A 25,379-nucleotide genomic window follows, 5' to 3' on the forward strand; every position below is an offset into this window, starting at 1 on the left:
TTGTGTGACTCTACAGCGTGGGTAGTCCAACCTAGAGGAATTGACCCAGATTTTAAAGCTGGCAGAGGCTCAGGAACCACAGAGGAGTTGAGCTTCTGTATCCCTAGAGCCTTCTCCCCTCCTGGCCAGCGTTCATGGTGCTCTGCACACTACCAGAGGAGAAAGATAAACACCAACGAACCTACAAACCCTTTGATCTATATTGGTGACCTGCGATAGTGGCACAAGAGTAACCACCCACTGTCTGATTGTATTTAAGGCCTCCTCCATGAGATGGAATCTATGCCTGACACTGGTCAGGTGGTCAAGGACCTGAGATGAGATAGGCCATAGACCTAGGGGAAAGGCAAATACTACTGTTCTGCTGAAGGGACAGAACAGTAACATGTCTCCCAATGACATCCTGCTATATACTCACAATAGAAGGTACTGTAAAGAGACAGTTGTGTTTCTCAATCGGACTACTGAAACAATAGACCACAGGAAATGGGACTTTCTCCCCAGGAAGTTCATTCTGGGAGGGGGATCTTGTCTCTTGGAAAGAGAATTCACGGAATTCTAACACCTTGCCTGACCACCCTACTGGATGAGCCTGAAGCCCAGACAATGGTGGTGTCAATGGTGGGCAGGACCACCCTTGACCAGGACTGCTTAGATGTACACATCCCGGGCCCACTGTGTAAACTTTAAGCTCCCTTCAGGACCCCAGACCACTGGATTGTTTTGTCTTTCTTTCTAATGTGGCTATAGTGAAAAATCTCCCTTCTCTGCCTTTTACTATTAATTTGACTTTTAAATTGGCTTACTGGAGATAAGTGACTGAAATGGGCTGGGGACACAGGCTGTGACCCCGCAATTTGAAGTGAGTTTTTGGGTAGTGACATCAGATGAAAATAGTGGCAGAAGGCAAGAGCCTCATCTCACAGCTTATTTTTTTTAAGTTAAACAACATTGTGTGTGTGTGTGTGTGTGTGTGTGTGTGTGTGTGTGTGTACATGCACTTATGCACTCCCACATGTGGGAGTCAGAGGCCATCTTTTTGGAGTCTATTTTCTCCTTCTACCATGTGGGCCCTGGAGATAAAAATGAGCCTTAGGTCGTTTAGGCAGAAAAAGCTTCTGCCCTCTGAGCATCTCACAACCTCTTACTCACATTTTAAATGAACCAACTTTCACCACAGCAGGTCATTCAGGAAAGCAGAGTGCTCATAACCTCATCAACTTATAAAGGTCCCACCTCCCCACACTGTGAACTGAAGATTAAATCTACATCCCATGAGCCTGAGGGACACAAACCATAATGTCCGTTCCTTCCCTCTATCACATTCTTTTCACACATTAAAATGTATCCATTCTAGACCAATAGCCCCCTAGTTGTTCCAGGATCTTGTTCCAGACTCAAATGAAATTTCCACAGACCAGACTCCAAGGGAAGTGAGCTGTGAGTAACACTGAAGCATCATTCACTTTGAGGAGAATTCTCCAGCTCTGAGCCTGTGAGATCAAAGCAAAGCCAATTGCTTCCAAAACACAGCAGTGGGTCAAGTACAGGACAGACAGTGCATATAGAGGAGGCCCCAGGCCAGATCAAACCTCCACAGAGCACATATTAATTCTTAGGACTCTAGAATGATCTTCCAGTCCACCAGCTCCATGGTAGATACACTGGGAGAAGCGAGTAGGCCCCAGACCTCAGCAAGTGTCACAGTCATAGGTTTTCTGACTTTAGCCCATGTTTCAGCTCTGGGGCTGCGGCCTCATGCCTGTCATCTTCCCGGGCACTGCACACTGGTGGCTCTATAGCTCTGGAATTTCAGGACATTCCTACTGTCATGGGTCTAGTAGGTATTGTACAGGACTTTAAAGACCGTTGAGGATGAACTCCTCTCCATTGGAATCTGGCATTCGGATCTTCTCCAAAGACTAGAACGTTATATGTTGTTGTCTCTTCCTTGAGGAGTTAATCAATCTGGGCCAATGCATCAGCTGGCAAGAGACCACCCCTCAGGAAGACTGCCATTGCAAGAAGGGGAGGAATAATTATCCCCTTAATGAGATGTGCTTTTCCTATCCTGTCAGGGTACAGGCTTACAGAGCTTCCATCAGGCAGTCCTGTGGAGCTTGCCCACTTTCTCTGAGTCCCAACTTAGAAAAGGGTAATTTCCCATTTTTTTTCATTCTTTCTACTTCTTTCCTAAGCATAGTTTCCTGAACTATAGGGCTTCCTTCTCCTTTCTCAAAGCTCTTTCTCTGCCTTCTTTTCTGCCATGTGGGTTCCAACCAAAGAGTGCAACTTCCTCCCTCCAGGCTTTTCGGCAGGCCTTCCCTGTTGCTCCCTCTGAATCCATCTTTAACAAGACTAAGAACAGAAAAGAGAGAATTTCAGTTTCCCCAGTAACAGTGCTGCCCCGATGGGACTTACTGTGGCAGTTGGCACTGTAGCAGCTTTCCGCCTGGACTCCTAGGCTATTTCCAATGTTCTGACATGGGGGGGGGGCATTCTGACCTCCATAGCTTACATGTTTTGTGTGTCTGCAGAATTAGTGTCACATGGTCACCTCTGAGGGCTACCATCTGTTCTGTCTGGAGCAATGGCCAGAGTCACCTTTAGGTGTACTTGAGCTATAGTGGGCAGTGCAATGACATATGGAAGGGTAGTCCTTGATACAGAGCCAGACATGCTGGTGCCTGGTCTCATAAGTGTCTTGGATAAATGTGTGTGTGTGTGTGTGTGTGTGTGTGTGTGTGTGTGTGTGTGTGTATCTGAAGTTCAAACTCAAGCCCTTATTGATTGTGCATCACTTTCCTGCCTGGGCCACTTCAGCTCCTCCTATAACTTTAAACATTGATCTTTTATTACCTGAGCTTAAAGCAAGCACTTCTTCCTGTCAGTCCCTGTCTCCATGACATCCAAATTCTGGGTTAATCCAATCAAATAAAAAAAAAATGAAAATATCAGAAACAGACACAAAACTTCTCTTATGACTGGAACCCATTCATTTGGCACCAGATAGACAAAACAGGTGCTTTACTGCCTGGTGATGTGTACATCCGGGATGAGCCTGCTAATGCTCCAGAAGCATTAATCCCCTTCAGAGGAGTTTGCCGAGTTAATCAGTAAGTGGAATAACCCGCGAAGGACAGTGCACTGCACAGCCAGCAGTTGTGAAACAAGGGGTCAGGGGTTCTTCCTTGTGGGAAGAAAACAAGAGCTCACAGCACCAGCACACAGCCTGGGGTGGGGGTGGGGAACAGGAGGGAGGAAGGGAGACAGGGAAGTGCAGCTGTCTCGGATGGTTTTCTGGCTAAACGGAGACTTTTTTGAGTTTCATGTCAATCAGTCAGCTCGCATTCCTCTTGCTCCCGTCTACTTTGATTCACACGGTTTCAGTTTCAAAACTTTACGGAATAAGGCAAAGCAGTTGGAAAGGCTGACAAGTACTGGAAGCAGTTGCTGAAGTCTTGTTTTCCTCACTGTTGAGGGTTCAGCCCTGATGACAGTGGTGGCAGCAGGAGTGAGCATCCATGGTCAGCGAGCAGAGGGGGAGGAGTGAGCATCCATGGTCAGTGAGCAGAGGGGGAGGAGTGAGTGTCCATGGTCAGCGAGCAGAGGGGGAGGAGTGAGCATCCATGGTCAGCGAGCAGAGGGAAATGACTACTGGTGCTCAGTCTGCCTTTTCCTTGCCCACTCTTTTATTCAGTCCAGGTCCCCAGTCCATGGTGGGGTGCTGCCCACTTACTGTGTGGGTCTTGTCTCCTCAGTCAATCCTCTCTGGAGATACCTGGGTGGCTCCAAAGCCACTGAGGTTGACAATGAGGGTTAGTCACTGCACAGGACAATATAACGTTAACCCTTTGACTTACTGGTCAGTTAGTTTCAGTTTCAAAAAACCTTTTATTAGTTATTTTTGAATTGTCACATTGTGCACCCCAATCCCACTCATATCCCCTTCTCTTCCTATCCTCCATCTACACTTACAAGCTCCCCCACAACAGAATCTTGTTGTGGAAGCTGTAGTGTGTCTCAGTATGTCCCTCAGTATACCCTTTTACCCATACTGTTTGTAAATGCTCATTGCAATGAGGCCTCTGGCTTCTGCTACACTATCAGTACTGGAACCTCAGTAGGACTCCTCTTGGATGTCCTGTTGTTGCCTTGTGTCATGGAGATCTGTAGCACCGGCCCCTTCACCCTCTCCAGCAGATCACAGATGAAGTAAATGTTGGGGTGGGCCAATTCAAATCGCTAGGTCTGGGCCTGACAGGTATCTGAGTTGGCCACTCTCCCACTCTCACTGACAACCCCACCCCACTCCTAACTGGGGCCAGCTCTACCCTGCTGCTCAGGTGGGGTGCAGGGCCTTCTCTCCTGCTCTCCTGACTCCAGGGCCAACTCTCCTGCCTACTACTGTAGGTGGCAAGGGGTAAGGGTAGGGGAGGGCATCTTCCCTTGTCCATGCCTCTGCATGAGAGATGATTGGCAGGGCCAGATCTCCCCCAGTCATATGCTGGGGGCTGGCTCACCTGCAACTCCCCCAATGTGCCAGCCATGCTCCCAAGCAACTGGCTAGGGTCTGGGTCAGCTCTTCTGCTTTCACCACCCCAGGGCCAGCTCTCCTAAGATGCCCAGGTAAGGGGTGAGGTTAGTTCTGCACAGCCCTCAGATATCAACATGTCCCAGGAGAGCAGCTCAGACCAGGCTGGCTTTTGTGGTAACAGATCCCTCCTGCTGCAGGGCCATCGACTCAGGCCAGGACCCCACCATGGTACCAAGTGACATCACCGGCTACTCGCATCAGGCTGTTCTTTGCTACCCTGGAGTCTCCAGTTTTGCCTCTCCTCATTGTGCCCACATATTTCTGTTTCTCTTTCTCTCCTATTTCTCCATCACTTACTTGTTCCTCCTAGTGATACCCTGGGTCTCTGAATGTCTGGGGTCATCTCAGGAGTGGTATGCCCCTCTCGTGTGTTATGGTACCAGGCAGGGGGTCATCTCGGGCATGGTCTGTCCCCCAGGCCTGTGAAGCACCAGACTGATGGTCTTCTCTGGCTAGCTTCCTGTCCTGGTCCCCTAGGCCAGACTGTTGATTGACTCAGACTCACTTTTTTTAGGGAGTGCTAGGCTACTAATCATTCAGATGGTCACAGAACACTGAGTGTAGACACAGCCTCTCTTCTCTGCCACCTACTGATGCACATGTGACCCAGCAGCCACACCTGCACCGCCTCTAGGAGCATGTAGCTAACTCCATTTTTAACCCCAGCTAATCACCTGCATTATATGTAGTAACTTGTAATAGACAATGACTGACTCCTTTAATGCCCACAGTGTGCTAATGCTCAGGGCCTTTGTGGGATGTTTCAGGAAAGGAAAATAAGAGCATTCTTCTAACATTAGTTTATATTGGGGTTCAGGGTGGCAGGGTTCCAGGCTCTTGGGTCCTGAAGCAAGGGTTTGGGCAGAGATGCACGGTTATACCAGAGACTGAGATGGTTCATTAGGAAGAAACATGTGCCCGAGGGATGGAGCAATTCGGAGCAAGGAGAGACAATTTACCTTCAGACTTGGCCCATGTGCAATGAGTTGGAGCTTCTAGGTCACAGAGTGGAGACTGTTTTTTTGTTTTGTTTGTTTGTTTGTTTGCTTGTTTTGGCTCATTTGTGTAGCCCAGGCTTTGTGGATCTTGCCTTGTCTGTTCCATACAGTTCAAAGTACATGTCCTTAGCACCTTAATCTCCACCCAGGGAGGTGGGTTTGAATATTATAATGAGCCATGGGTCAACTTCAGACACCAAAGCACCCCTGTGCCCGTGCTGTGGTGAGGATTTAGTCAGCCTGGTATAGGGGTCAGTTCCTCCTTGCCAACTTTTTTTCTCCCATATGTTAATTCTATAATGCCCTGTGTAAGGCATTCTGGGCTCTCTCCCTCACCCACTCTCCTGCTTTTCTTCCTGTAAGAAACAGTATCTCGAAAGAAAGAAAGAAAGAAAGAAAGAAAGAAAGAAGTAGGATTTAGGATTTCAGGAGGAAGAATGAGGTGTTCGGCCCCTTCCCTTTGTGGTCCACAAAGCCCTTCTTTACCACAAAGCCCTTGCTGCCACCTCACGGAGGGTCCCTCACAACCCGCCTTTCTCTTAGCTCCCCAGTTACACTGTGGTCTGCCTCCTCTCGTCCCTACAGACACATTCCCAGGGCTCAGTCACCAGACTGCAGTGATTCTTGGGGGAGACCTCTTCAGGACTCGAAGACTCTCAAATTTGCTGTGACTTCTAAAGCATGTCATCTTCTCTGTAGATTCCGGTCTGTTGGCAAAGGCCCTGAGAGAACAAGGCCACGGAAAGCTTTCGTTTTCCTCAGTAGGTCCTCTGTGCTGATGAGGACAATGCGGGGTTCACTCATGACGCTAGGTATGCCTCAGCAGGACATCCTGTACTCATCTTTAAAGCTGTCTGCCTAGAAGCTGGTCACTTGTGACTCACTGAGGACAGGGACTGTTTTAGGGACTCGCAGCTGGATTTCAAACCCTGCTATGTTCTCATATTTGCTTATAAATTATTGGGAGCATAAACTTTAAGTGAATGTGTCTATGTATCTACCTACATTGCACTTCCCCCTTTCTCCTGTGGTGTTGAAGTTTATTTACTCTGTCTAACTCAGCACAGTACTGACACAACCCAAGATGGAGAAAGAAGAGCTGGGCTTCAGACCAAACAGGGCCACTGATCCCTCCCATCCACCCAGAGGAAGTAATTCTGAGCTTTTTTCAGTGTCTTGAACTGCCCTGTGGTTTTTGCCTACAGCCCGGTGTATGAGGGAAGGGTCCTGGTAACACCAGGCCACACTGAGATCCGGCTTCGCTTGCAAAGCCACCTCCGATCCAAAGCTTTCCCCTTTCATGCTTGGCAGGAAAGCATTTTATATTCATGGACTCTGACTCCACGTTTAGAAGCATGGGTAAAAGGGGATACCAGGTTGACCAGATGGCTCAAGTGGGTAAAGCACTTGTTGCGCAAGGCTGAATGAGCTGAGTCTGATTCCAGGAAGCAATGTAAAGGTGGAAAGAAAGAACTGACTCACTCCACAAAGTGATCCTCTAATTCCACTGCCTCACGTGCACACCAGCATTCACACTTCATGCAACACACATACACACACACACACACCAATAAACCAACGCTTTAAGAAGGATCCTGCTTATTGTAAGTGTGCATGGTGTTGTTTCTTTAAGGAGAACCAGAGGGGCATGGTATTCCCACGTACCACCTGGATTTACACTTCTGCTGAAGTAAAATTTAATTGCTCTTTCAAAGGCAGGAAAATATTCCATTGCCGGGAAATATGGCATAAAGGATTTCTGCAAGCTTCCTCTGGGTTTTTCTTACAAATTATAAATGAGAATTTTCTGCCAATTTTGGGGCAGAGACAGAGGGGCCGAACAGTTTTGCCAATGGTTTTGATTATGGATTGTCTATATGGCATCAATAAAAATAACAAGAGCTGGGTTTGATGGGCACCGAGCTTTCTTAAAAAGCTAATAAAAATTATGGGCAGTGGGAATACATCTCAGGTTTTAGATGTTTTTCTTATACTACATATGGAAAGTCTATTTCTCAATATTTTAGTGCGAGGAGCACAATAACTGGAGAAGAATATGTTCTCTTCAAAGTGCCAATAAGAATCCCAAATGTCGTTTTCCAGCACAGCCCAGGCTGAAATCAACCTGTTTTATAGTAATTATGAGACCTGGCAGCAGACCACAGCAGAGGGTTAAAGGACTGGGTGAGTCGGCGGGTTCCACCCTCCTGAGATGTGCACCACGGGGGATAATTTGTGTGAAGTGAAAGCGGAGTGTCTTCATTACTGTGGTGGGTGTCCACCACAACGACAGCACTCCGACAAGATCTCTTATGAAGTGGTATCGTGGGAGTTAGTGAGCGGTGCCTTGTGTAGGGCAGATCCTGGTGTCACTGTAAAGGGAAACCCACATGCATTTCATATAACTACTGTGACATCAGGAGTGAAACGCTGAAAGATGACATGCCACATGGCAGTGATGGGGAGCAGCTGTTCCAGCCAAAAGAAACACTTAGTCCTCACCTGCCTCTCTCTTTCAGTGTAACTAGAGCTCCTTGTGACACAGGTGTTCTGGAATGGGGGTAGCCTTAGATGGCTATTAAGTGTGTCACAAGCCGGGAGAATAAAAGAATTTAAATCCTTTAGTGTTCATGTGTCTCATATTATAGACCCAGATGGAGTCATGGCCAAATCTTAAGTTCCATTTTTTATCTAAATTTAGTAGTGCTGTAACCATCAAAGACCTGAGCCAGTAGCTAAGACATTTTCCTACAAGGAAAACTTAAGGAATAGATTATTTTAACTGAAGAGTCTTCCAAACACTGAAGTTATAATTCAGATTGAGCATATTTTACTCCAAAACACAGAAAGAGGAAAATCAGTTACTTACTTTGTGTGTCTAGAATAACATTAATTAAACAAAACAAAAGCTAAAAAATCAGTAAATCAATAACAACTCCAAAATTGACAAAGAGTGCAAGGAGTGAGTTAACAGGCCACTCTCATTCATAAATTTAGATGCCACATTCTTAGACTGAATCATTAAATCAAATTCAACAATACATTCCAAAAACCATAAAGACCAAATTGAAAAATTTTCTGACTACAGGTCAAGGGGAAGGGCCAAGGCCATTGATGAACTTCAGAATGCGATCATGGCCAGAGAACTTAGTGACTTGTAAATTAGAGGCTTGCTGTTGATAAAAGGTTATTTGAGAAAAAAAAATCGAACTAAATATAACACTAAATTGTGAAATATTGAAGACAACTCCAAAGCTACTTCGAAGAAGAAAATGAGTCCTTGTTCCCACTAAGAGACATCCCTAGCCCAAGAAGTGTAATTTGTAGAGGTTGGAAGGAGGTAAGAAAAGCGCTGTGGTTGGAAACTGATTTGGTTGCGTGCATTAGGAAAATCCAGGAATCCACAGATAATCATTTCAAGATTGCCATGGAGTGCATGAAGTGGAGATGCATACATGCCTGCCCACGAGCCTCCCACTGACAAGCTATGGACAGCTGATGGTTCTGGGGGAGAGTCAGTTCTCTCTCTCTCTCTCTCTCTCTCTCTCTCTCTCTCTCTCTCTCTCTCTCTCTATCTCTATCTCTATCTCTATCTCTATCTCTCTACCACCACCACCACCACCAAAACCAAAAAACAATTCAAACCCGCGGAGTCTGGTTTGTATTGGCCAACCACTCTTGAGAGTGGAGCCTGCCCTGCAGTGTACTTGACATATCCCCTGTCACTCTATGGTCAAAAACTGATTTTTTTCTCTCCCAGCAGCTATCAATAGCAAATGGCTTCTTGGTTATGGGTGGGAATTTTTGTCTAGATCCCTTCCTCTGTACTGTGATTTTTGTCTGGCTTGAACATGTGCAAGCAGATCTTGTACATGCTGTCACACCATCATGGGTTCATGTGTGCATCATTCCTGCTGGAACACATTGTTTGGAGTCATCCACCACCTCGGGCTCATACAGTCTTTCTGTCTCTTCCTCATAGATCCCCGAGCCTCGAGGGGAAAGGTTTGATGAGGACATCCCCGTTAGGGGTGCGTGCTCCGAAGTCTCTCACTGTCTGCACATTGTCCCGCAGTGGGTCCTTGTCTTAATTTCCATCTATTGCAAGAAGCAGTTTCTCTGATGAAGGTTGAATGACTCTCCTGTCTATAAGTGTGGCAATTTGCCATTGTTTTACAGCTATTGTCATTTAGCAGAATAACAGTTATCCAGTGGCCATGAGTATTTTTAAGGATCAGGTACCCACTGTCCGTTCCCTGCCCAGGAAGGTTGTGCTAATTTGCATTTTGGTCCAAAGGAACAGGGGAATGCCAGCGTACCAATCCATGCACCGGCATTTTAAAAAGGTTTTGCCAACCAAAATAGCTCCCAGAGGCCTCTTGTTTTCATTTGAACCAAATTTATCTTTATTAAAGAGCTTAAACTTTTCTCACAGCTTTATTAACTGTTTGACTCTCCTCTTTCCCTCTTGTTTCCATTACAGCGTCTGTACTTTTCCTGTTCTCGTGAGGGATATGGCTGCCAGATGCTTTTCTCACAGAGCATAGCCTCTTTCCCAGGGACACTAGCTGTAAGAGAGAAAAGTGACGGCTTTTCCTTCCATGGCAGTCCGTCACAGGAATACAGTCTATAAAGGTGCTGTGTTACTGACAGTAAGCTACCTGAGGTAATCCACTGTTACAGTCTACAGTGATTATTGAGCAGCATCACAATTAAAACAAGACTCTGGATTGGACCTTGAGTCTTCTCCAAGGGTCTGAGCATTGAAGACTTAGTCTGTAGCATTGTGCTTTGGGAAGTGATGGCAACTGGTGTCCGTGTCAGTGTTTGTGTATGTCACCTGCATGTGGAGAGACATGTCAATCTCAGCTGTCATCCATCAGGTGTTACCCCCCTTGCTTTTTGTGATAACATCTCTCATTGGTCTGGGACTTATCAAGTAGTCTAGTGGGGCTAGTCAGTGGGTCCCCAAAATCTGCTGTCTAGTGTTGGGATTACATGTGTGTTCTGCTATGCTTGTTTATTTATTTGTTTTTATTTATAATGTTTAATGTGGATTCTGGGGGGCTGAGCTCAGGTCCTCATGCCTGGAAGCCTATTACAGCATTGTGACTATAGCTAAGTCATTGAAACCACTGAAAAGATGGACTCCAGGAGGAGACACCCCATTCCCTCCCCTACCTTCCCCGTGTGTGTGTGTGTGAGTGTGTGTGTGTGTGTGTGTGTGTGTGTGTGTGTGTGTGAGAGAGAGAGAGAGAGAGAGAGAGAGAGAGAGAGAGAGAGAGAGAGAGAGAGAGTGAGTCAGTCAGACAGACACAGACCGAGAGACACACAGAGAGAGATTTCTCTGTAGTCTAAGCTCTTCCATCTCCGAAGCTACAAATGCTATTATGATTTGGATTTCACAAATCCTCTAAATCCTAGTGCTGCAGGCTTGGTCCCCAAAGCAGAGTGAAGTCTTTGCAAGGTGAATGGTCATGAGTCAATTTGATCTATTTATGGAATCATAGCTTGGCTGTCTGTAGGGAGGGGGTGACACTTGAGGAGGCAGTGCCTGTTGGAGGAAGTGGGTCACTATGGAATGCTGTCAAAGAGCGCACTTGCTCCCTCATCTCTTGATGGACGAGTAGTTTGATTTCCAGTCTTTGCTACAGTGAATAGAGCAGCAATAAAGATGGGGTGCAAACAGCTGTGTGGTAGAGTATGGAGTTCTCTTTGTCTATGCTCAGGAAGGATATACACAGCTGAGCCATATAGCAGTTCTCATTTTTTATTTTTATTGTTTTGGAGAGATTTCCAAACTTATTTCCATAATGGCTGGATTCATTTGCATCCCCATCAACAGTGAATGCAAGTTCTTTTTTTTTTTTCTGCAACTTCTTCAACATTTGTTGTCATATTTTCAATCACGCCCATTCTAACTGGAATGAGGTGGTGTCTCTACAAAGCTTTAAATTTAACTTCATTGATAGCTAGTGACACTGAACACTTTAAAAATAATTATTGCTCTAGTTAGAACTTCAAGTGCTATATTGAAGAGATATGGAGAGAGTGGGCAGCCTTCTCTAGTTCCTGATTTTAGTGGAATTTCCTTGAGTTTCTCTCCATTTAGTTTGATGTTGGTTATAGGCTTATTGTATACAGCCTTTACTATGTTTAGGCATGTGCCTTGTATACCCTATCTTTCCAAGAGTTTTTTTTTTTTAACATGAATGGGTGTTAGATTTTGTCAAATGCTTTTTCAGCATCAGCTTGTTTATATATATAATTGTTTATAAAGATGGATTTCTGTATGTTGAATCACCCTCGCAAGCCTGGGATGAAGCCTATTTGGTCATGGTGGATAATATTTTTGATGTGTTCTTGTATTCTGTTTGCAAATATTATTTTGCCTCAAGTTCATAAGGGAAATTGGTCTGAAGTTCTCTTTCTTGAGTCTTTATGTGGTTTACGTATCAAGGTGACTATGGCCTCATAGAATGGGTTTTTAAAAATGTTCCTTCTGTTTCTATTTTGTGGAATAGTTTGAAGAGAATTGGTATTAGCTCTTCTTTGAAGGTAGGGTAGAATTCTGCACTGAATTTATCCACCTCTGAGCTTTTTTATTTTTATTTTTATTTTTGGTTGGGAGACTTTTGATGACTGCTCTGTTTCCTTAGGACATATATGACTATTTAATTTGTTTACCTGATCTTGATTCAATTTTGGTAATTGGTAGCTATCAAGAAAATTGTCCATTTCATTTAGATTTTCAAATTTTGTGGCATATAGGCTTTTGAAGTAAGACCTGATGATTCATTGTATTTCCTCGGTGTCTGTTGTTATGTATCCCTTTTCATTTCTGAGTTTGTTGGTTTGAATACTCTCCCTCTGCTTTTTAGCTAGTTTGGCTAAAGATTTGTTTATCTTGTTGATTTTCTCAAAGAACTAGCTCTTGGTTTTGTTGATTCTTTGAATTGTTGTGTTTCTAATTTATTGATTTCAGCCCTGAGTTTGATGATTTCCAGCCATCTACTCCTTCTGGGTGTGTCTGTTTCCTTTTGTTCTAGACTTTCAGGTGTGCTGTTAAGTTGCTAGTATGGGAATCTCCCCAATTTCTTTATGAAGGCACTTAGTGCTATGAATTTTCCTCTTAGCTCTGCTTGTATTGTGTCACTTAAGTTTTGGTACATTGTGCCTTCATTTTCATTGAATTCTATGAAACCTTTATTTATTTATTTATTTATTAATTTTGTCCCTGACCCAGAGGTCAACGAGTATAGAGCTGTTCAGTTTCCATGAGTTTGTAGGCTCTCTGTTGTTGTTGAGTTCCAGTTTTACTCCATGGTGATCTGATAAGATGCAAGTGGTTATTTCAATCTTCTTGTATCTATTGAGGTTTGCTTTGTGGCCAAGTGAATGGTCAATTTTGGAGAAGGTTCCATGAGGTGCTGAGAAGAAGGTACATCCTTTTGTATTTGGGTGAAATGCTCTTTAGATATCCATTAGATCTGTTTGATTCATGATGTCTATTAGTTTCATAATTTCTCCACTTAGTTTCTGTGTCAATGATATATCTATTGGTGAGAGTGCGGTGCTGAAGTTTACCACTAGTAATGTGTGGAGTTTAATGTGGGATTTAAGCTTTAGTAATGTTTCTTTTATGAATGTGGGTACTCTTGTGTCTGAGGCATAGATGTTCAGAATTGAGACATCCTCTTGTTCTGTTTTTCCTTTGATGAGTATTGTGTGTCTTTCTCCATCTCTTTTTATTAGTTTTGGTTTAAAGTCTATTCAATTAGATCATAGATTGGCTACTTTAGCTTGCTTCTTGGGTCCATTTGCTTGGAATATGCATTGAATCCCTTTTTCCAGCCAGCCCTTTACTCTGAGGTAATGTCTATCTTCATTACTGAAGTGTGTTTCTTATATGCAGCAGAATGATGGGTCCTGTTTCCATATCCATTTGGTTAGCCTGTGTCTTTTTATTATGGAGTTGAGGCTATTGATGTTGAGAGATATTAATGACCAGTGGTCATTAGTTCCTGTTTTGTTTTGTTTTATGTTGGTGGTGGTAGAATGTGGCTGTTTTCTTTCTTTTGGTTTGGCAGATGTGAGGTTATTTACTTCTTGTGTTTTCCTGGGTGTAGTTAGCCTCCTTGGGTTGGAGTTTTCCTTCTAGTATCTTCTGTAGGGATGGAATTGTGTCTTCGTACTGTTTAAACTTGGAATATCTTGTTTTCTCCATCTGTGGTGATTGAAAGTTTTGTTGGGCATAGGTTGGCATCTGTGATCTCTTAGTGTCTGCATGACATCCATCCAGTCCTTTCTCACTTTCTTAGTCTCTGCTGAGAAGTTTGGTATAATTCTGATAAGTTTGTTTTTATATATGACTTGGTCTTTGTCTCTTGCAGCTTTTAATATTCTTTCTTTGTTCGGTGTAGTTAGTGTTTTGATTACTATGTGGTGGGAGGATTTTCTTTTCTTGTCCAATCTATTTGTAGTTCTGTAGGCTTCTTGTATGTTTATGGGCATTTGTTCCTTTAGGTTGAGGAAGTTTTCTTCTATGGTTTTGTTGAAGATGTTCTCTGGGCTGTGGAGTTTGGAGTCTTCTCCTTTTCTTATTCCTATTATTCTTAGGTTTTGTTTTTTTATAGTGTCCTAGATTTCTTGCATGCTTTGTATCTGAAACATTTTAGTTTTAACATTTTCTTTGACTGATGTATCGATAATTTCAATCGTATTTTCAACACTTGAGATTTTCCTCTTCCATCTCTTGTGTTCTGTTGCTGTTGCTTGTGTCTGTGGTTCCTGTTCTCTTCCCTAAGTTTTCCAACCCCAAGACCGCCTGAGATTGTGTTTTCTTTGTTGCTTCTAATTCCCATTTTAGGTCTGGAATAGTCTTATTCATTTCTTTCTCCCATTTGATTGATTTTTCCTGTAATTCATTATAGGATTTATTGAATTCCTTCATCTTTTTGTCTGTATTTTCCTGTATTCTTTTGAGAGATTAATTTCTTTCCTTCAAGGCTCCTATCATTTTCATCATCTCACATTTAAATCTTCTTCTTGGGCTTTATCTCTGTTGTATCTCTAGGGCTTGTTGCAGTAGGACCCGCTGGATTCCAAGCGGTGTCATATGGCTCTGAGTTTTGCTGCTTGTGTCTTGTTCTGGCCTCTAGGCATCTGGTTGTCTCTGGTGTTAGCAGGCCTGGAAGGTCCTCCAAAGGGGTTGCAGTCTCTGTCCCACATAGGCCAAGCAGGTCAGGAGCAGGCAAAGAGAGCTCCAAGCCAACGTTTGTTTGCCGGGGCTCCTCAGAGACCTCCCGGACAATGGGTGTTGGAACCTGCACCCAGATCAGCTCTGCTGCATTCCCTTTCTGTGTCCCAGTTGAACCAGGCAGGAAAGGAGCAGGCTCAGAGGTCTCTAAGCTGAAAACTGCTCGGGTGCACCTCAGTCTCCTTGGTATGGTGGATAATGTGAGTTATGGCTGGAGCCCAACTAGCCTCTATTGGTTCACTTTTTGTAACCCAGATGGGCCAGGCTGGTAAGCATCGAGCAGGTAGAGAGAGCAAAAGACAAGCCCAAAGATTCTTGGGTGTTCCGCAGGCCTGTTTAGGATAGCAGCTAATGTGGGTTGTGGCCCACATTGACTCTCCTCCACACACTGTATTTTAAACTAAACCCTTATTTTTTAAACTAAGGCCGTACAGACGTCATTAAGAAGCAGCAATCCCACTGTCACACTGAGGTAATTCCATTTGAAACTGTTCTGTGGGAACTCTGATTTGTGGTGGCATAGCAAAGTGAACCATTTTGTTAGCCCCATATAATCTTTAAACATGGGCAATAGATTGTATTATTTGCAAGGAGTTTATGTCCCATTCTACTCTGCTGCTTAAGTTCCTGTCGAAGGACAGAGGGTCGTTTTTGTTTGTTGGTTTTGTTTTTCTTGAGTGTCAATTCCAGGGGATAGAGAGCTGGCTTAGCGGTTAAGAGCACTGGCTATTCTTGCAAGTACCCAAGTTCAGTTCCCAGCACTCATATGGCAGCTCACAACCATCTGTAACCCCAGTTTCAAGAGATCTGATGCCTTCTTCTGACGTCCAAGGGCACCGAGCATTCATGTCCTGTATGCACGTAAATGCAGACACCCTCCTACATAAAATAAATCTAAAAAAGTAGCAATTCTAAAACCTATAAAATTAAACAGTAGTCATGATTATTTGCCGAAGTGGTGGATGCTGGGAATTGACAATCACTTTTCAACCTTTGTACCAAGATCTTAATTTGACATGATGGTAAGTTTTAGCTTTGTTTGTCTTTAACTGTCAAATAGTACATGGTACCCACACTTAAATCATAAAAAGAAACCTAGATTTGTTTTCAGTTTTTTAATCTGTTGTTAATAAGCTTGAAGGAACACAGCCTTGTCTAATAAACACATCAAGCTAATGGATACCAGAGCCTTCAGAGGAGTGTTTGTTTGCTGTTTAGATTTCAGTCAGAATTCATCAACAATGGTTGGGGCCTGCTGCATTTATTAGCAGCTCAAATCTCTGTGATTTAATGCCAGGTCCCTTTGACTCATCCCAGTGAGTGCTGGCAGGTTAACAGCTTGGATACATACTTATATCCTCTGGTCTTAAAAAGAAAAGGAAAAATAGAGCCTACACGGAGACCACAGGATTGGCAAACGTTTCCCGAGAGCCATTTTGAACTTAGTCTTGTACAGTGAGCCTGAGCCTGTGAATAGGAAGCAATTGATTCAGGGACAGTGGGGGCTCTGAGGAAGCCTTCAGCTGTGCAGATGGCTGGCTGGCATATCCCGACTGCTTTTGTCTTTTTTTTTTTTTTTTTTTTTTACATATTGTGCTACTTTCTTCTCACATTTCACACTGACTTTCTTTTTTCTCTTAGCTCTAAGCTTCCAAATTTGGGGCACAAGGAGAGGTTGTAGGGCTTAGCAAAGGGGCTGGGTCAGCCACAGGCTCTTTCCCACAGGTTGATGGCTTGCTGCTAAATTGCCAGCAATGCCACCTGCTTGCCATGGTCAGCACCCAGATGTTCTGTGTCCACAAGTGTTAACATCTGAATGAGACTCCGGAAGGAGATACAAAAATTATTCTCGAGGTCTACCCTCCCCCATCTCAGGGGCTCCAAAAAACATACCTCCTTGTTCAATAACCCCATTTCAGGACATTTACTTTTCAAAGTGACCTCTTTTCTCAGTCACAAAGACTAGCATTCTTTTCCAGAACCTTCCACAGCCTGTGTCCACCTGTCCTGCTTCTCAGATGTGACCATGTTGCCAGAACAGATCATTTGTAGAAAGGCATTATTACCAAGAAATTCTTCAGTAAGTGCTGGATGGACTCTTTGTTATTGAACCTCCCTCAGGGGACAAGACTTGCCATGGCTTCCCTCATACTTTTTCCTGGGGTCATGAACTGTGGGCCTGACAAAGGTCTCATGGATCCATGGCTAGCTTTGAACTCACTGTGTAGCTGAGGATGACCTTGAACTTATGATCCTCCCTCTACTCTCTACCTTTGGAATGCTGGGATTCCAGGCAAGTCCTAGCATACCTACTTTATATGGGTCCAACCTCAAGCCTTACTCATGTTAGGCAAGTGTGCTTCCCCTGACTTGTATCTGGGCATCAGGCATTGCTCACTGAATGGGTTTGAGCCAGTCTCTATTTATGTCCCCAGGAAAAAATTTTTCTCTTCTACTGTCTTGCTTCACAGACTGTAACCTTCTCCCTCCCCCCCCCTCTCTCTCTCTCTCTCTCTCTCTCTCTCTCTCTCATAGAAATACATCTTGAAGAACACTATAGAAAATGGACATCTGTTCAAGTATGTCCATGTTCCATATTTAAGACATGTCTTTTGGCTGAGCAAATCTATGTAAAGATGAGACACCCCAGCCTGTTTGCCACTTGTCTGCTCCCCTTCCCCTAGCACTTTGTCTGGTGACACGATTCCTTTTAGCATGCAGAAACTTGGTGGGGAATCTCCCCTTTTTCTCATAATTGGACCAGAAATGGGGAATAAATATGACTTTGAAATATCCTGCTAGTTTTCCTTTCCTGCAAATCGACTCTTCATTTACATGGGAAACGCATGCAGACAGTCCTTCCTTTCTTATCATTAAGCAGCGTGTGTAATGCATTCAGCCAAGGAGAGAAAAGGATCTTGTTTTGGGTCTATTGGCCTAAGATCAGCAAGCTCCTAACACAGGGGTGCGTCACTCTTCACGGACTCAGCCCTTCAGTTTGTGAAGAACGTTCATTTTGGCTCCGCCGTGCTTCATTTTCTTATTAGCTCTTTTTAAAAACTGTGTGTCAAAGGCATTACATGCAACAAGCAGCTGGGCTCTCAAATGTTTACATTCAAGGCTAGCAAATGCTTGCCTGAAGAAATGAGTTTGTTATATCTTTGACATGATGGTGATGATGGTGATGATAGTGATAGTGGTGGTGGTGATGGTGATGATGATGAATATTCAACAGTGGTGAAAGACAAGTAAGAAGGATCATGTCCAGTGATACTGTGCACACCTGCAACCATGGCAACACAGTACACTTTCTCCCAGTGCTAATGGGGGACCAGAAAGATCCTGTGATCCAGTGTGCTGGTTCTAGTGGATGCCCTTGGTCTTTGACATGGATTCTGATTGGTGCGCTGAGGGAGATTAGGGTGTAGACAGGGGATTGCTGGTGTGCATTTAGTGTGTTACTGCATGATGGCCACTGGCAACTGAGAACATGGTGGGTAAACGAACTTCCTCGGGAGCCACAGGCAGCTGAAACTTCATTTTCAGAGCTGGCTCACACCTACCCTCCAGATCTCATCTGTACATTCTGACACAGAATATTACTGTGAGTTTGAGGCTAGCCTAGGTTACATAGTGAGTTTCAGACTAGCCTGAGCTATATAGAGAGACCCAGCCTCAGTTTACCCTCCCTGCAACTCACAGAATAGCAAAAGCGTTCTTGAAGCTCGCCACTTCGTCTACTACTGACACCACCTACACTCCGAGACTACTCCCACTGACACACCTGTCTTATGTCAATTCCAAGTCTGTTTATGGGGGCTAGGACTGGAGCTCAGGGGGTACAGTATTTGCCTGGTGCACACAAAGTCGTGAGTCCAATCACAGCGCCACATAAACCAGGTATGGAGATGCATGCATGTAAACCCAGCACTGAGAAAGTAGAGGCAGGAGGCTGCTCACCGTCATTCTTGGCTACATAGGGAGTTTGATAACAGTCTGGCTCCAGGAGACCCTGTCTCAAAAATAAAAGTTATTGTTACTGTTGTTTTTTCCAATCCCGATACATTAGGTTGGTAAGGATGTTACCAATTAGCACAGACCCTATTTTTACATTCTTTCTTATCTATCTAACTGTGTGTGCACAAAGGAGAATTCAGGCTACAACGCATGTGTAGAGTACAGAGAACAATTTTCAGAAGTCAGCTCTCTCCCGTCAGGTGGATCCCAGGGTTTGAACCCAGATTGTCAAGCTCTGTAGCAAGCATCTTTCCCTGATATGCCATCTCACCAACCCGAGGGCTTTCCTGTTTGGTTACCCACCATGAGACGGAGACAACGCTAATGAGGCAGAGGCAAATAAGCCCCACAGGCCCTCCCACCCGAGGAACCAAAAACGGGGAAAGATCCTTCTAGTAATTGAAGCTCTGCCTGGCACACAAGGAACTTGCTCAGCTCATGGAGGAAGGCATGGATTTGGAGATGCATGCCCTCTGTCTTCATGGATTCACTTTCATCTGTTTTTTTTTTCCTGAGACAGGGTTCCTCCGTGCAGCCTTAGCTGTCCTGGGCTCACTTTGTAGACCAGGCTGGCCTCAAACTCACAGAGATCTGCCTGCCTTTGACTCCCCAAGTGCTGGGATTATAGGCCTGTGCCACCTTGCTCGACTGCACTTTATTCCCTACTAATATCACTGAAGGTCAACTTGAGCATGCACAGTCTGAAATCTAAACTCCAAAATCTGAAACTTGGCTTTGAGATGTGATACATATGCAGAAATGCCACAGCGGACCTCCTGGGATGGGTCAGAACAGAAACTCAGGCAGCCCAGCACAGACTACTGAATAGACCCAAGAGAAAATTGCCTTTGCAGCCTATCAGCTGTGATAGATCTATACGCATACCCAGACTCCCTGTGCAAAAATGTGTATATATACTGAGCCAGGCCCAGTAGTCCATGCTTACCCATTGATGCCGACACTGACGAGAGAGGCAGATAGAACGCTTGCAGCTCTGGCACCAATTGGCCTGGCCTCCTTGGTAGAATTTCAGGCTGGTGCAAGACTGTCTCAAGCAAAAGATGGAAGGTGACATCTATTGTGTCCTCCAATTTCCATATACTGTTCCCGGAATGCATATGCATGTACACTCATATGGACACAGACACTCACTAAAAAGAAAATGAAAAAAAGAACGCCTTTCTTTCCTACCTTTGTATGTTACAGCCCCTGACTTGTCCATTCAAATAACAGTTAGGAAGTTTCTGAGACTCCTGGCCGTACGTGGCATATGTTTGCTTTCTGAGTTAGTGTTTGACTGCTTGCCCGCTGAGAGCCTGTGGAGGCATCTGCAGAGGGTTCAGTTCTCACAGGGACTGTCATATGATCAGAGGGCATTTGCAGTTCAAGCAACTGTTGTCTTAGAGGAGGTGCTGCCACTGTGTAAGAAAATGTTGGAAACCGCACGTGCGTGTGTTTATATGATGTTTGTAGGAATGCAGGTGCATGTGTGTGTGCACAGAGGACAATACTGTGGAGTCAGTTTTTCCTTCCATATGTACATAGGTTCTCAAGTCACCAAGGTTGCACGGTAAGTGTCTGCACGTTATTTTAGGACTCACTGGCCACTGAAGATGGTAGGAGGAGTGGGGCATCCTTCATCCTCAATCTTTCCTCTAGGACTCTCCAGCAAGCCTCTGGCTAATGAGGTGCTAGTGGGGTGTTATTACTGGCCGCTAGACTGAGGCATCAGACAGGCTGGTAAACACACTTTGAAGTGGGCCTCTAATGGTAAGATAAGCATATTTCTTGCCTTAGCCTTGGCTTTGTGTCACAAGCCTGGTTGTAGAATCCAGACTAACACGTTGGCTCTTTGTCACTTAGGGAAGAAGTCGCAGCTGAGAGTGGCTGCGAGGCTTGGCCTCGCTGTGTTTGATCTCGTGAGTGAAGCTTCACAGAGGTGGCCTAAAAATAACTGCACACCTGCTTCAGTGACCCTTTCATACTGTCTTCAAAGCGACAGACAGAAGCAGAAGTCACGCCTTGTCACATGAACTTATTTCCATTCTCAACTTTCTTCCTCTCTTACTTTACTTCTCCCATATCCTGTCTCATCCAACACTAGTTAAAGAAGGTCAAAACTCCTATCTGTCTGAGCCCCAATGTACAGTGCAGTCATTTACACACAGTGGATTGGAATGTTTAGTATGTAGGCATGAACAGATCCCCCAGGTGTGTGTGTTCATGTGAGTTGCACATGTGTGTTACCTTTCAGGTGCTGTCTACCTTAGTTCTTATTTTCTTTAAATTTTTATATTTTTATTTATATATTTTTAATTTTTATATTTATATAAAATTTTATTTTTATATTTATATAAATATTTTTGTTTTTATGTGTATGGGTGTGTCCTAGCTAGTTTTTACATCACTTGACACAGGTCGGGGGTCATCTGAGAGAAAGGAACTTCAGTTGAGAAAAATGCCCCCATAAGATCAAGTTGTAGGCAGGCCTTCAGAGCATTTTCTTAAAAGTTGATGGGGGAGGATGTAGGCCATTGTGGGTGGAGATACCCCTTAGCTGGTGGCCCTGGGTGCTATAAGAAAGCAGGCTGAACAAGCAATGAGGAGCAAGCTAGTAAGCAGCACCCTTCCATGGCCTCTGCATCAGCTCCTGCCTTTGGGTTCCTACCTTGTTTGAGTTCCTGCCCTGACTTCCTTTGATGGCAATGTACTGTGAAGTGGAAGTAAGAGCAAAAAACAAACAACTCCCCCCCCCCCCAAAAAAAACCCCCTTCTTCCCCAAGTTGCTTTTGGTCATGGTATCACAGCAATAGTAGCCCTAATTAAGGCAAGGTATTTTTCCTGCACATGTCATCGGTACACCACGTTTGTGCTTGCTGCTCTCAAGAGGCCTGAAGAGGGTGTTGGATCCACTGGTATTGGAGTTCCAGTTGTGAGGCATCATGTGGGTACTGGGAATCAAATGTGGGCTGTCTGGAAGAGCAGCAAGTGCTCAGAAACACAGATCTATCCCTCTAGCCCCTGTCTAATTTTTTTTTCAGACGGGATTTTCTCCTTCAGCCTGGAGCTTCCGACTAGGCAGCCCCGGGGGACCCTGATGTCTCTGCCTCCTCAGCACTGGGATTACAGTGTCACTGTTGCTTTATGCAGGTTCCAGGGACCAACCCCAGCTCCTCGTGCTCGTATGGCAAGCACTTTGTCAATGGAGCCATCTCCGAACCTAGATCAGCTTTTCATGTAGGTTAAAACCCCAGAGATTCCCAGCGGGACTCTCACGACTACAAAGGCGGTACACTAAGCCTGGCACAGGAGAGAAGACTCTCAGCCCTTATGGTATTTGGACTGGATCACACTTGCTTCCAACGTGGTGGGAATCCTTCAGACCAAGCTTTATGGTGGGTCACGTGTCGAATGTGAATTGTCCCCACAGCCTCATGTGTTTGGTCCCCAGCAGTGGATGCTCATTCGGGGACTTTGTGAGCCTTTGGGTGTCATTGCCCAGCACCCTTCTGCCCTTGACTCTCTTGCTTTCTGATCTACCAGGAAGTGAGCAAATTGTCCTACAAGCCCCGCCCCTCTCCAAGCCTCCATTCCTCCTTCCTTGTTCGGGGGAATTTTATTTAATATGCACTGGTGTTTTGCCTGAATGTGTGTTTACGTGAGGGTGTCGGGTAGCCTGGAACTTTAGTGATACAGACAGTTGTGAGCCACCACGTGGGTGCTGGGAATTGAACTTGGATCCTTTGGGAGAAGAGCTGTAGGGATCATGGACGGGGTCTCCAGGAGAACTGACATGGAGCTATCGCGATGGAGCGTGTTCAAGCCCTGGAAATCTCAAACTTGAGATTTCAAATCGCATCCTGAGAACAGAAGCTCTCTTCCGGTTTCTGTGCCTGCCTCAGAAGCACGTGACACAACCCCCAGGTCGTTAGACGTATTCAGGTCAGCTTGTCACCTGTTATCTTAGCCCAAGTAAACAGAGCTTTGCCAGCATCCTAAGTCCCAGCCAATGAGATGCATTCATTCTCAAAGCCCCGCCCCACTGCCCAAGGTTTATAGGTCCCCGTTTTACCTGAAATAAAGTGTGTACGCCATCTATTTCACTGAAGACCCTCTGAGACTGTCTGTTTATTCTAAACTGTAACACTGGGGAGAGAAGGGCCCCTCCCCTCCCCCAGAAGAATTCGTAGCTGGACCGGCGCCCCCCGCGCCCCCACCCCCATACTCACTTGACTGTGGCCTACACTGTTGCTGCAGGACCATCATGGAACTTCGTAGAAGCTCGCCCGGTTGCCACAGGCATTTGCAGCTCTTTAGCCAAAGAGCCATACTTCTACTGCTCCCGAAGCAGCAGTTCTGCTAGCCGAATCTGGTTGGGCTTCTGCTGCTGTCTGGTGCCTGCAGTCCAACCAAAAGAGCTGTAACACGCTGTTGTGGAGAAATCTTTTTCTCCTCCATCTCGACCAGACCGGAAATCCTGTGGCACGGACCTTGTCCACTCTTGCCCACCCAGAACCTGATGTTCCTGTGGGAAGCAGAGCCTGGGACCCCGTGCTACATCATTTTTCGAGCTCTTAACCTTTTCTCCAGTCCTCATGCTTGCCTTAAAAAAAAAAGGTGGAGGGAGTTCTGGGATTGAATTCAGGCCTTGGTGCTTCCCTTTCCAGCATGTCACTGGCTGAGCTATCTCCTCAGCTCAGTTGTGTCTTTATTATACAAATTCCTTTCCACTCATCCAAATGGCAACCATAACTGAAATGTTTTCATAAGGACAAGAACTGTGCCTATAGATTAACCTGTAGCTAGCAGAATTCAAAGCCACTGTTTTGAATGTTTACATTTTGTTAAAACAAACAAGCAAACAAACCAAGGAGACTTTAAAAAAAAAATAGCAGGTTAATATCTTACAGCTATAAAGCAGGACTTCTTAAACCTTCCAGAGGCTTAAAGAAGACAGAGACTTTTATTAATTAGCATTAATCCGATAAACCTCATTGGCTACGATATTGCCACTGCGCAAAGCTACAAGGCTTTTATTAATGTTTAAAGTTTATGCCTTTAGCTGGGCAGACTCTCAACTTGCTCATCTAACTTATCCAACTGTTCTAGCCCACACCCCACCACGTGGCTCTCTTTTCAGTTCCAATATGTCTGTTCCCTCCCACATCACACGAGAATCTCTTGCCTGAGTCCCTCTCTCACCCGGAAGTTCTGCCCTCCACTTTCTGCCCAAATATTGGCCTTTGGCTTTTTATTGCTTCCAGTAGGCAAGTGAGGAAAGATGACTGTTTACAAAATGTGAGGCAGGTGATGGACCATTGAAATAACAATGCCAAGATCCAGCTAGTACTTAACTCTCTGCTGGCTTAGCAATCAAGAATTGACAATGCAGAGACGTACGTTCACACAATGCTCCCCAACACAGCTGAACTAAAACAGCAGTATGGAGATTCCCCAGCACCCCCACATCCACATGTGGCCTGTCTTATTATATACCCTCCCCACACCATAGGGGCATGTTTCTAACAGTTGGTGAGACCACCCCATGGGTGTTCTATGCTCCATGGGTATGACAAGGGTACACAGGCATGTGTTCACATTAGTGTCATACTGACCAGCTCCTTGTCTTAAATATCTGTTTGACGTATTCATCTTTTCCTCCCCCTCAAGTTCATGCACTGTTTCCATGCTTTTGCTTCCCCCCCCCACACCTGTGTCTGCCCTGCCCCCCCCAAATGTCACATGGTTGGAGTCATACACTACCTAACATTTTTTGGGCAGTTAATTTTGAGTGTTACCTTGTCTGGGTAGAGAAGTGTCTAGGGGACTAGGGGTGTCTGTGAGTGTTTCTGCAGTATAGATCAATGAGTAGAAAAGGCCAACTTCAGCGTGAGTGGCATGTGATAGTTAATCATGCTTGTCAACTTGACACACCTAGGAAGAGAGAGACCCTGAACTGAGGCCTCCATCAGTTTGGTCCATAGTCATGTCTAGAGGAGGATTTTCCTGATTGCTAGAAGTGGGGCTCAGCCCACTATGGGTGGTGCTATTTCTAGACAGGTGGGCCTGAACCCTGTAAGAAAGGAGTCTTAGCCAGGTGGCTGTGGCGCACGCCTTTAAACCCAGCACTTGAGAGGCAGAGGCAGGTGGATCTCAAGGCCAGCCTGGTCTACAGAGTGAGTTCAGGACAGCCAGGGCCACACAGAGAGACCTTGTCTTGAAAATGTTAGAAAGAAAAGAAAAGGAAGGAAGAAAGAAAGAAAGGAAGCTGAGCGAGGCAGCAGGGAAGCAGCTTTTTCTCCTGCTCTCTGCTTTGGTTCTCGCCTCAGCGTTATGCATGATGGACTATATAGCCTGTAAGCCAGATAAATCATCGTCTTCCCCACATTGCTTTTGGTCAGTACTTTATCCTGGTAACTGATGAGTCAGTCAGCCTCCATCTTATGCTTGAAAGCCATCTTATAGTAATGACGACTAGCCTCGTTCCTGCTTATGTTTAATTCTCTCT

The 25,379-nt window shown here is 45.0% G+C and overlaps 1 protein-coding gene across 4 annotated transcripts in view; it reads left to right on the forward strand.

The window, feature by feature from the left end:
* Positions 1-22,952, forward strand: part of LOC311589883 (uncharacterized protein) — a 67,296-nt gene extending 44,344 nt beyond the window's left edge. For all 4 annotated transcript variants that reach the window (XM_084768598.1, XM_084768601.1, XM_084768599.1 and 1 more), the window contains one exon: positions 21,913-22,952. Coding sequence is in view for 1 of the 4 variants with exons in the window: in XM_084768601.1 (XP_084624727.1) it covers positions 21,913-21,969 (57 nt within the window). In the remaining 3 variants the exon portion in view is untranslated. The remainder of the gene's footprint in view (positions 1-21,912) is intronic.
* Positions 22,953-25,379: the final 2,427 nt, after the last annotated feature.

This window comes from Acomys minous, assembly GCF_964271855.1.
Source record: "Acomys minous genome assembly, chromosome: 19".
NCBI classification, from domain to species: Eukaryota; Metazoa; Chordata; class Mammalia; order Rodentia; family Muridae; genus Acomys; species Acomys minous.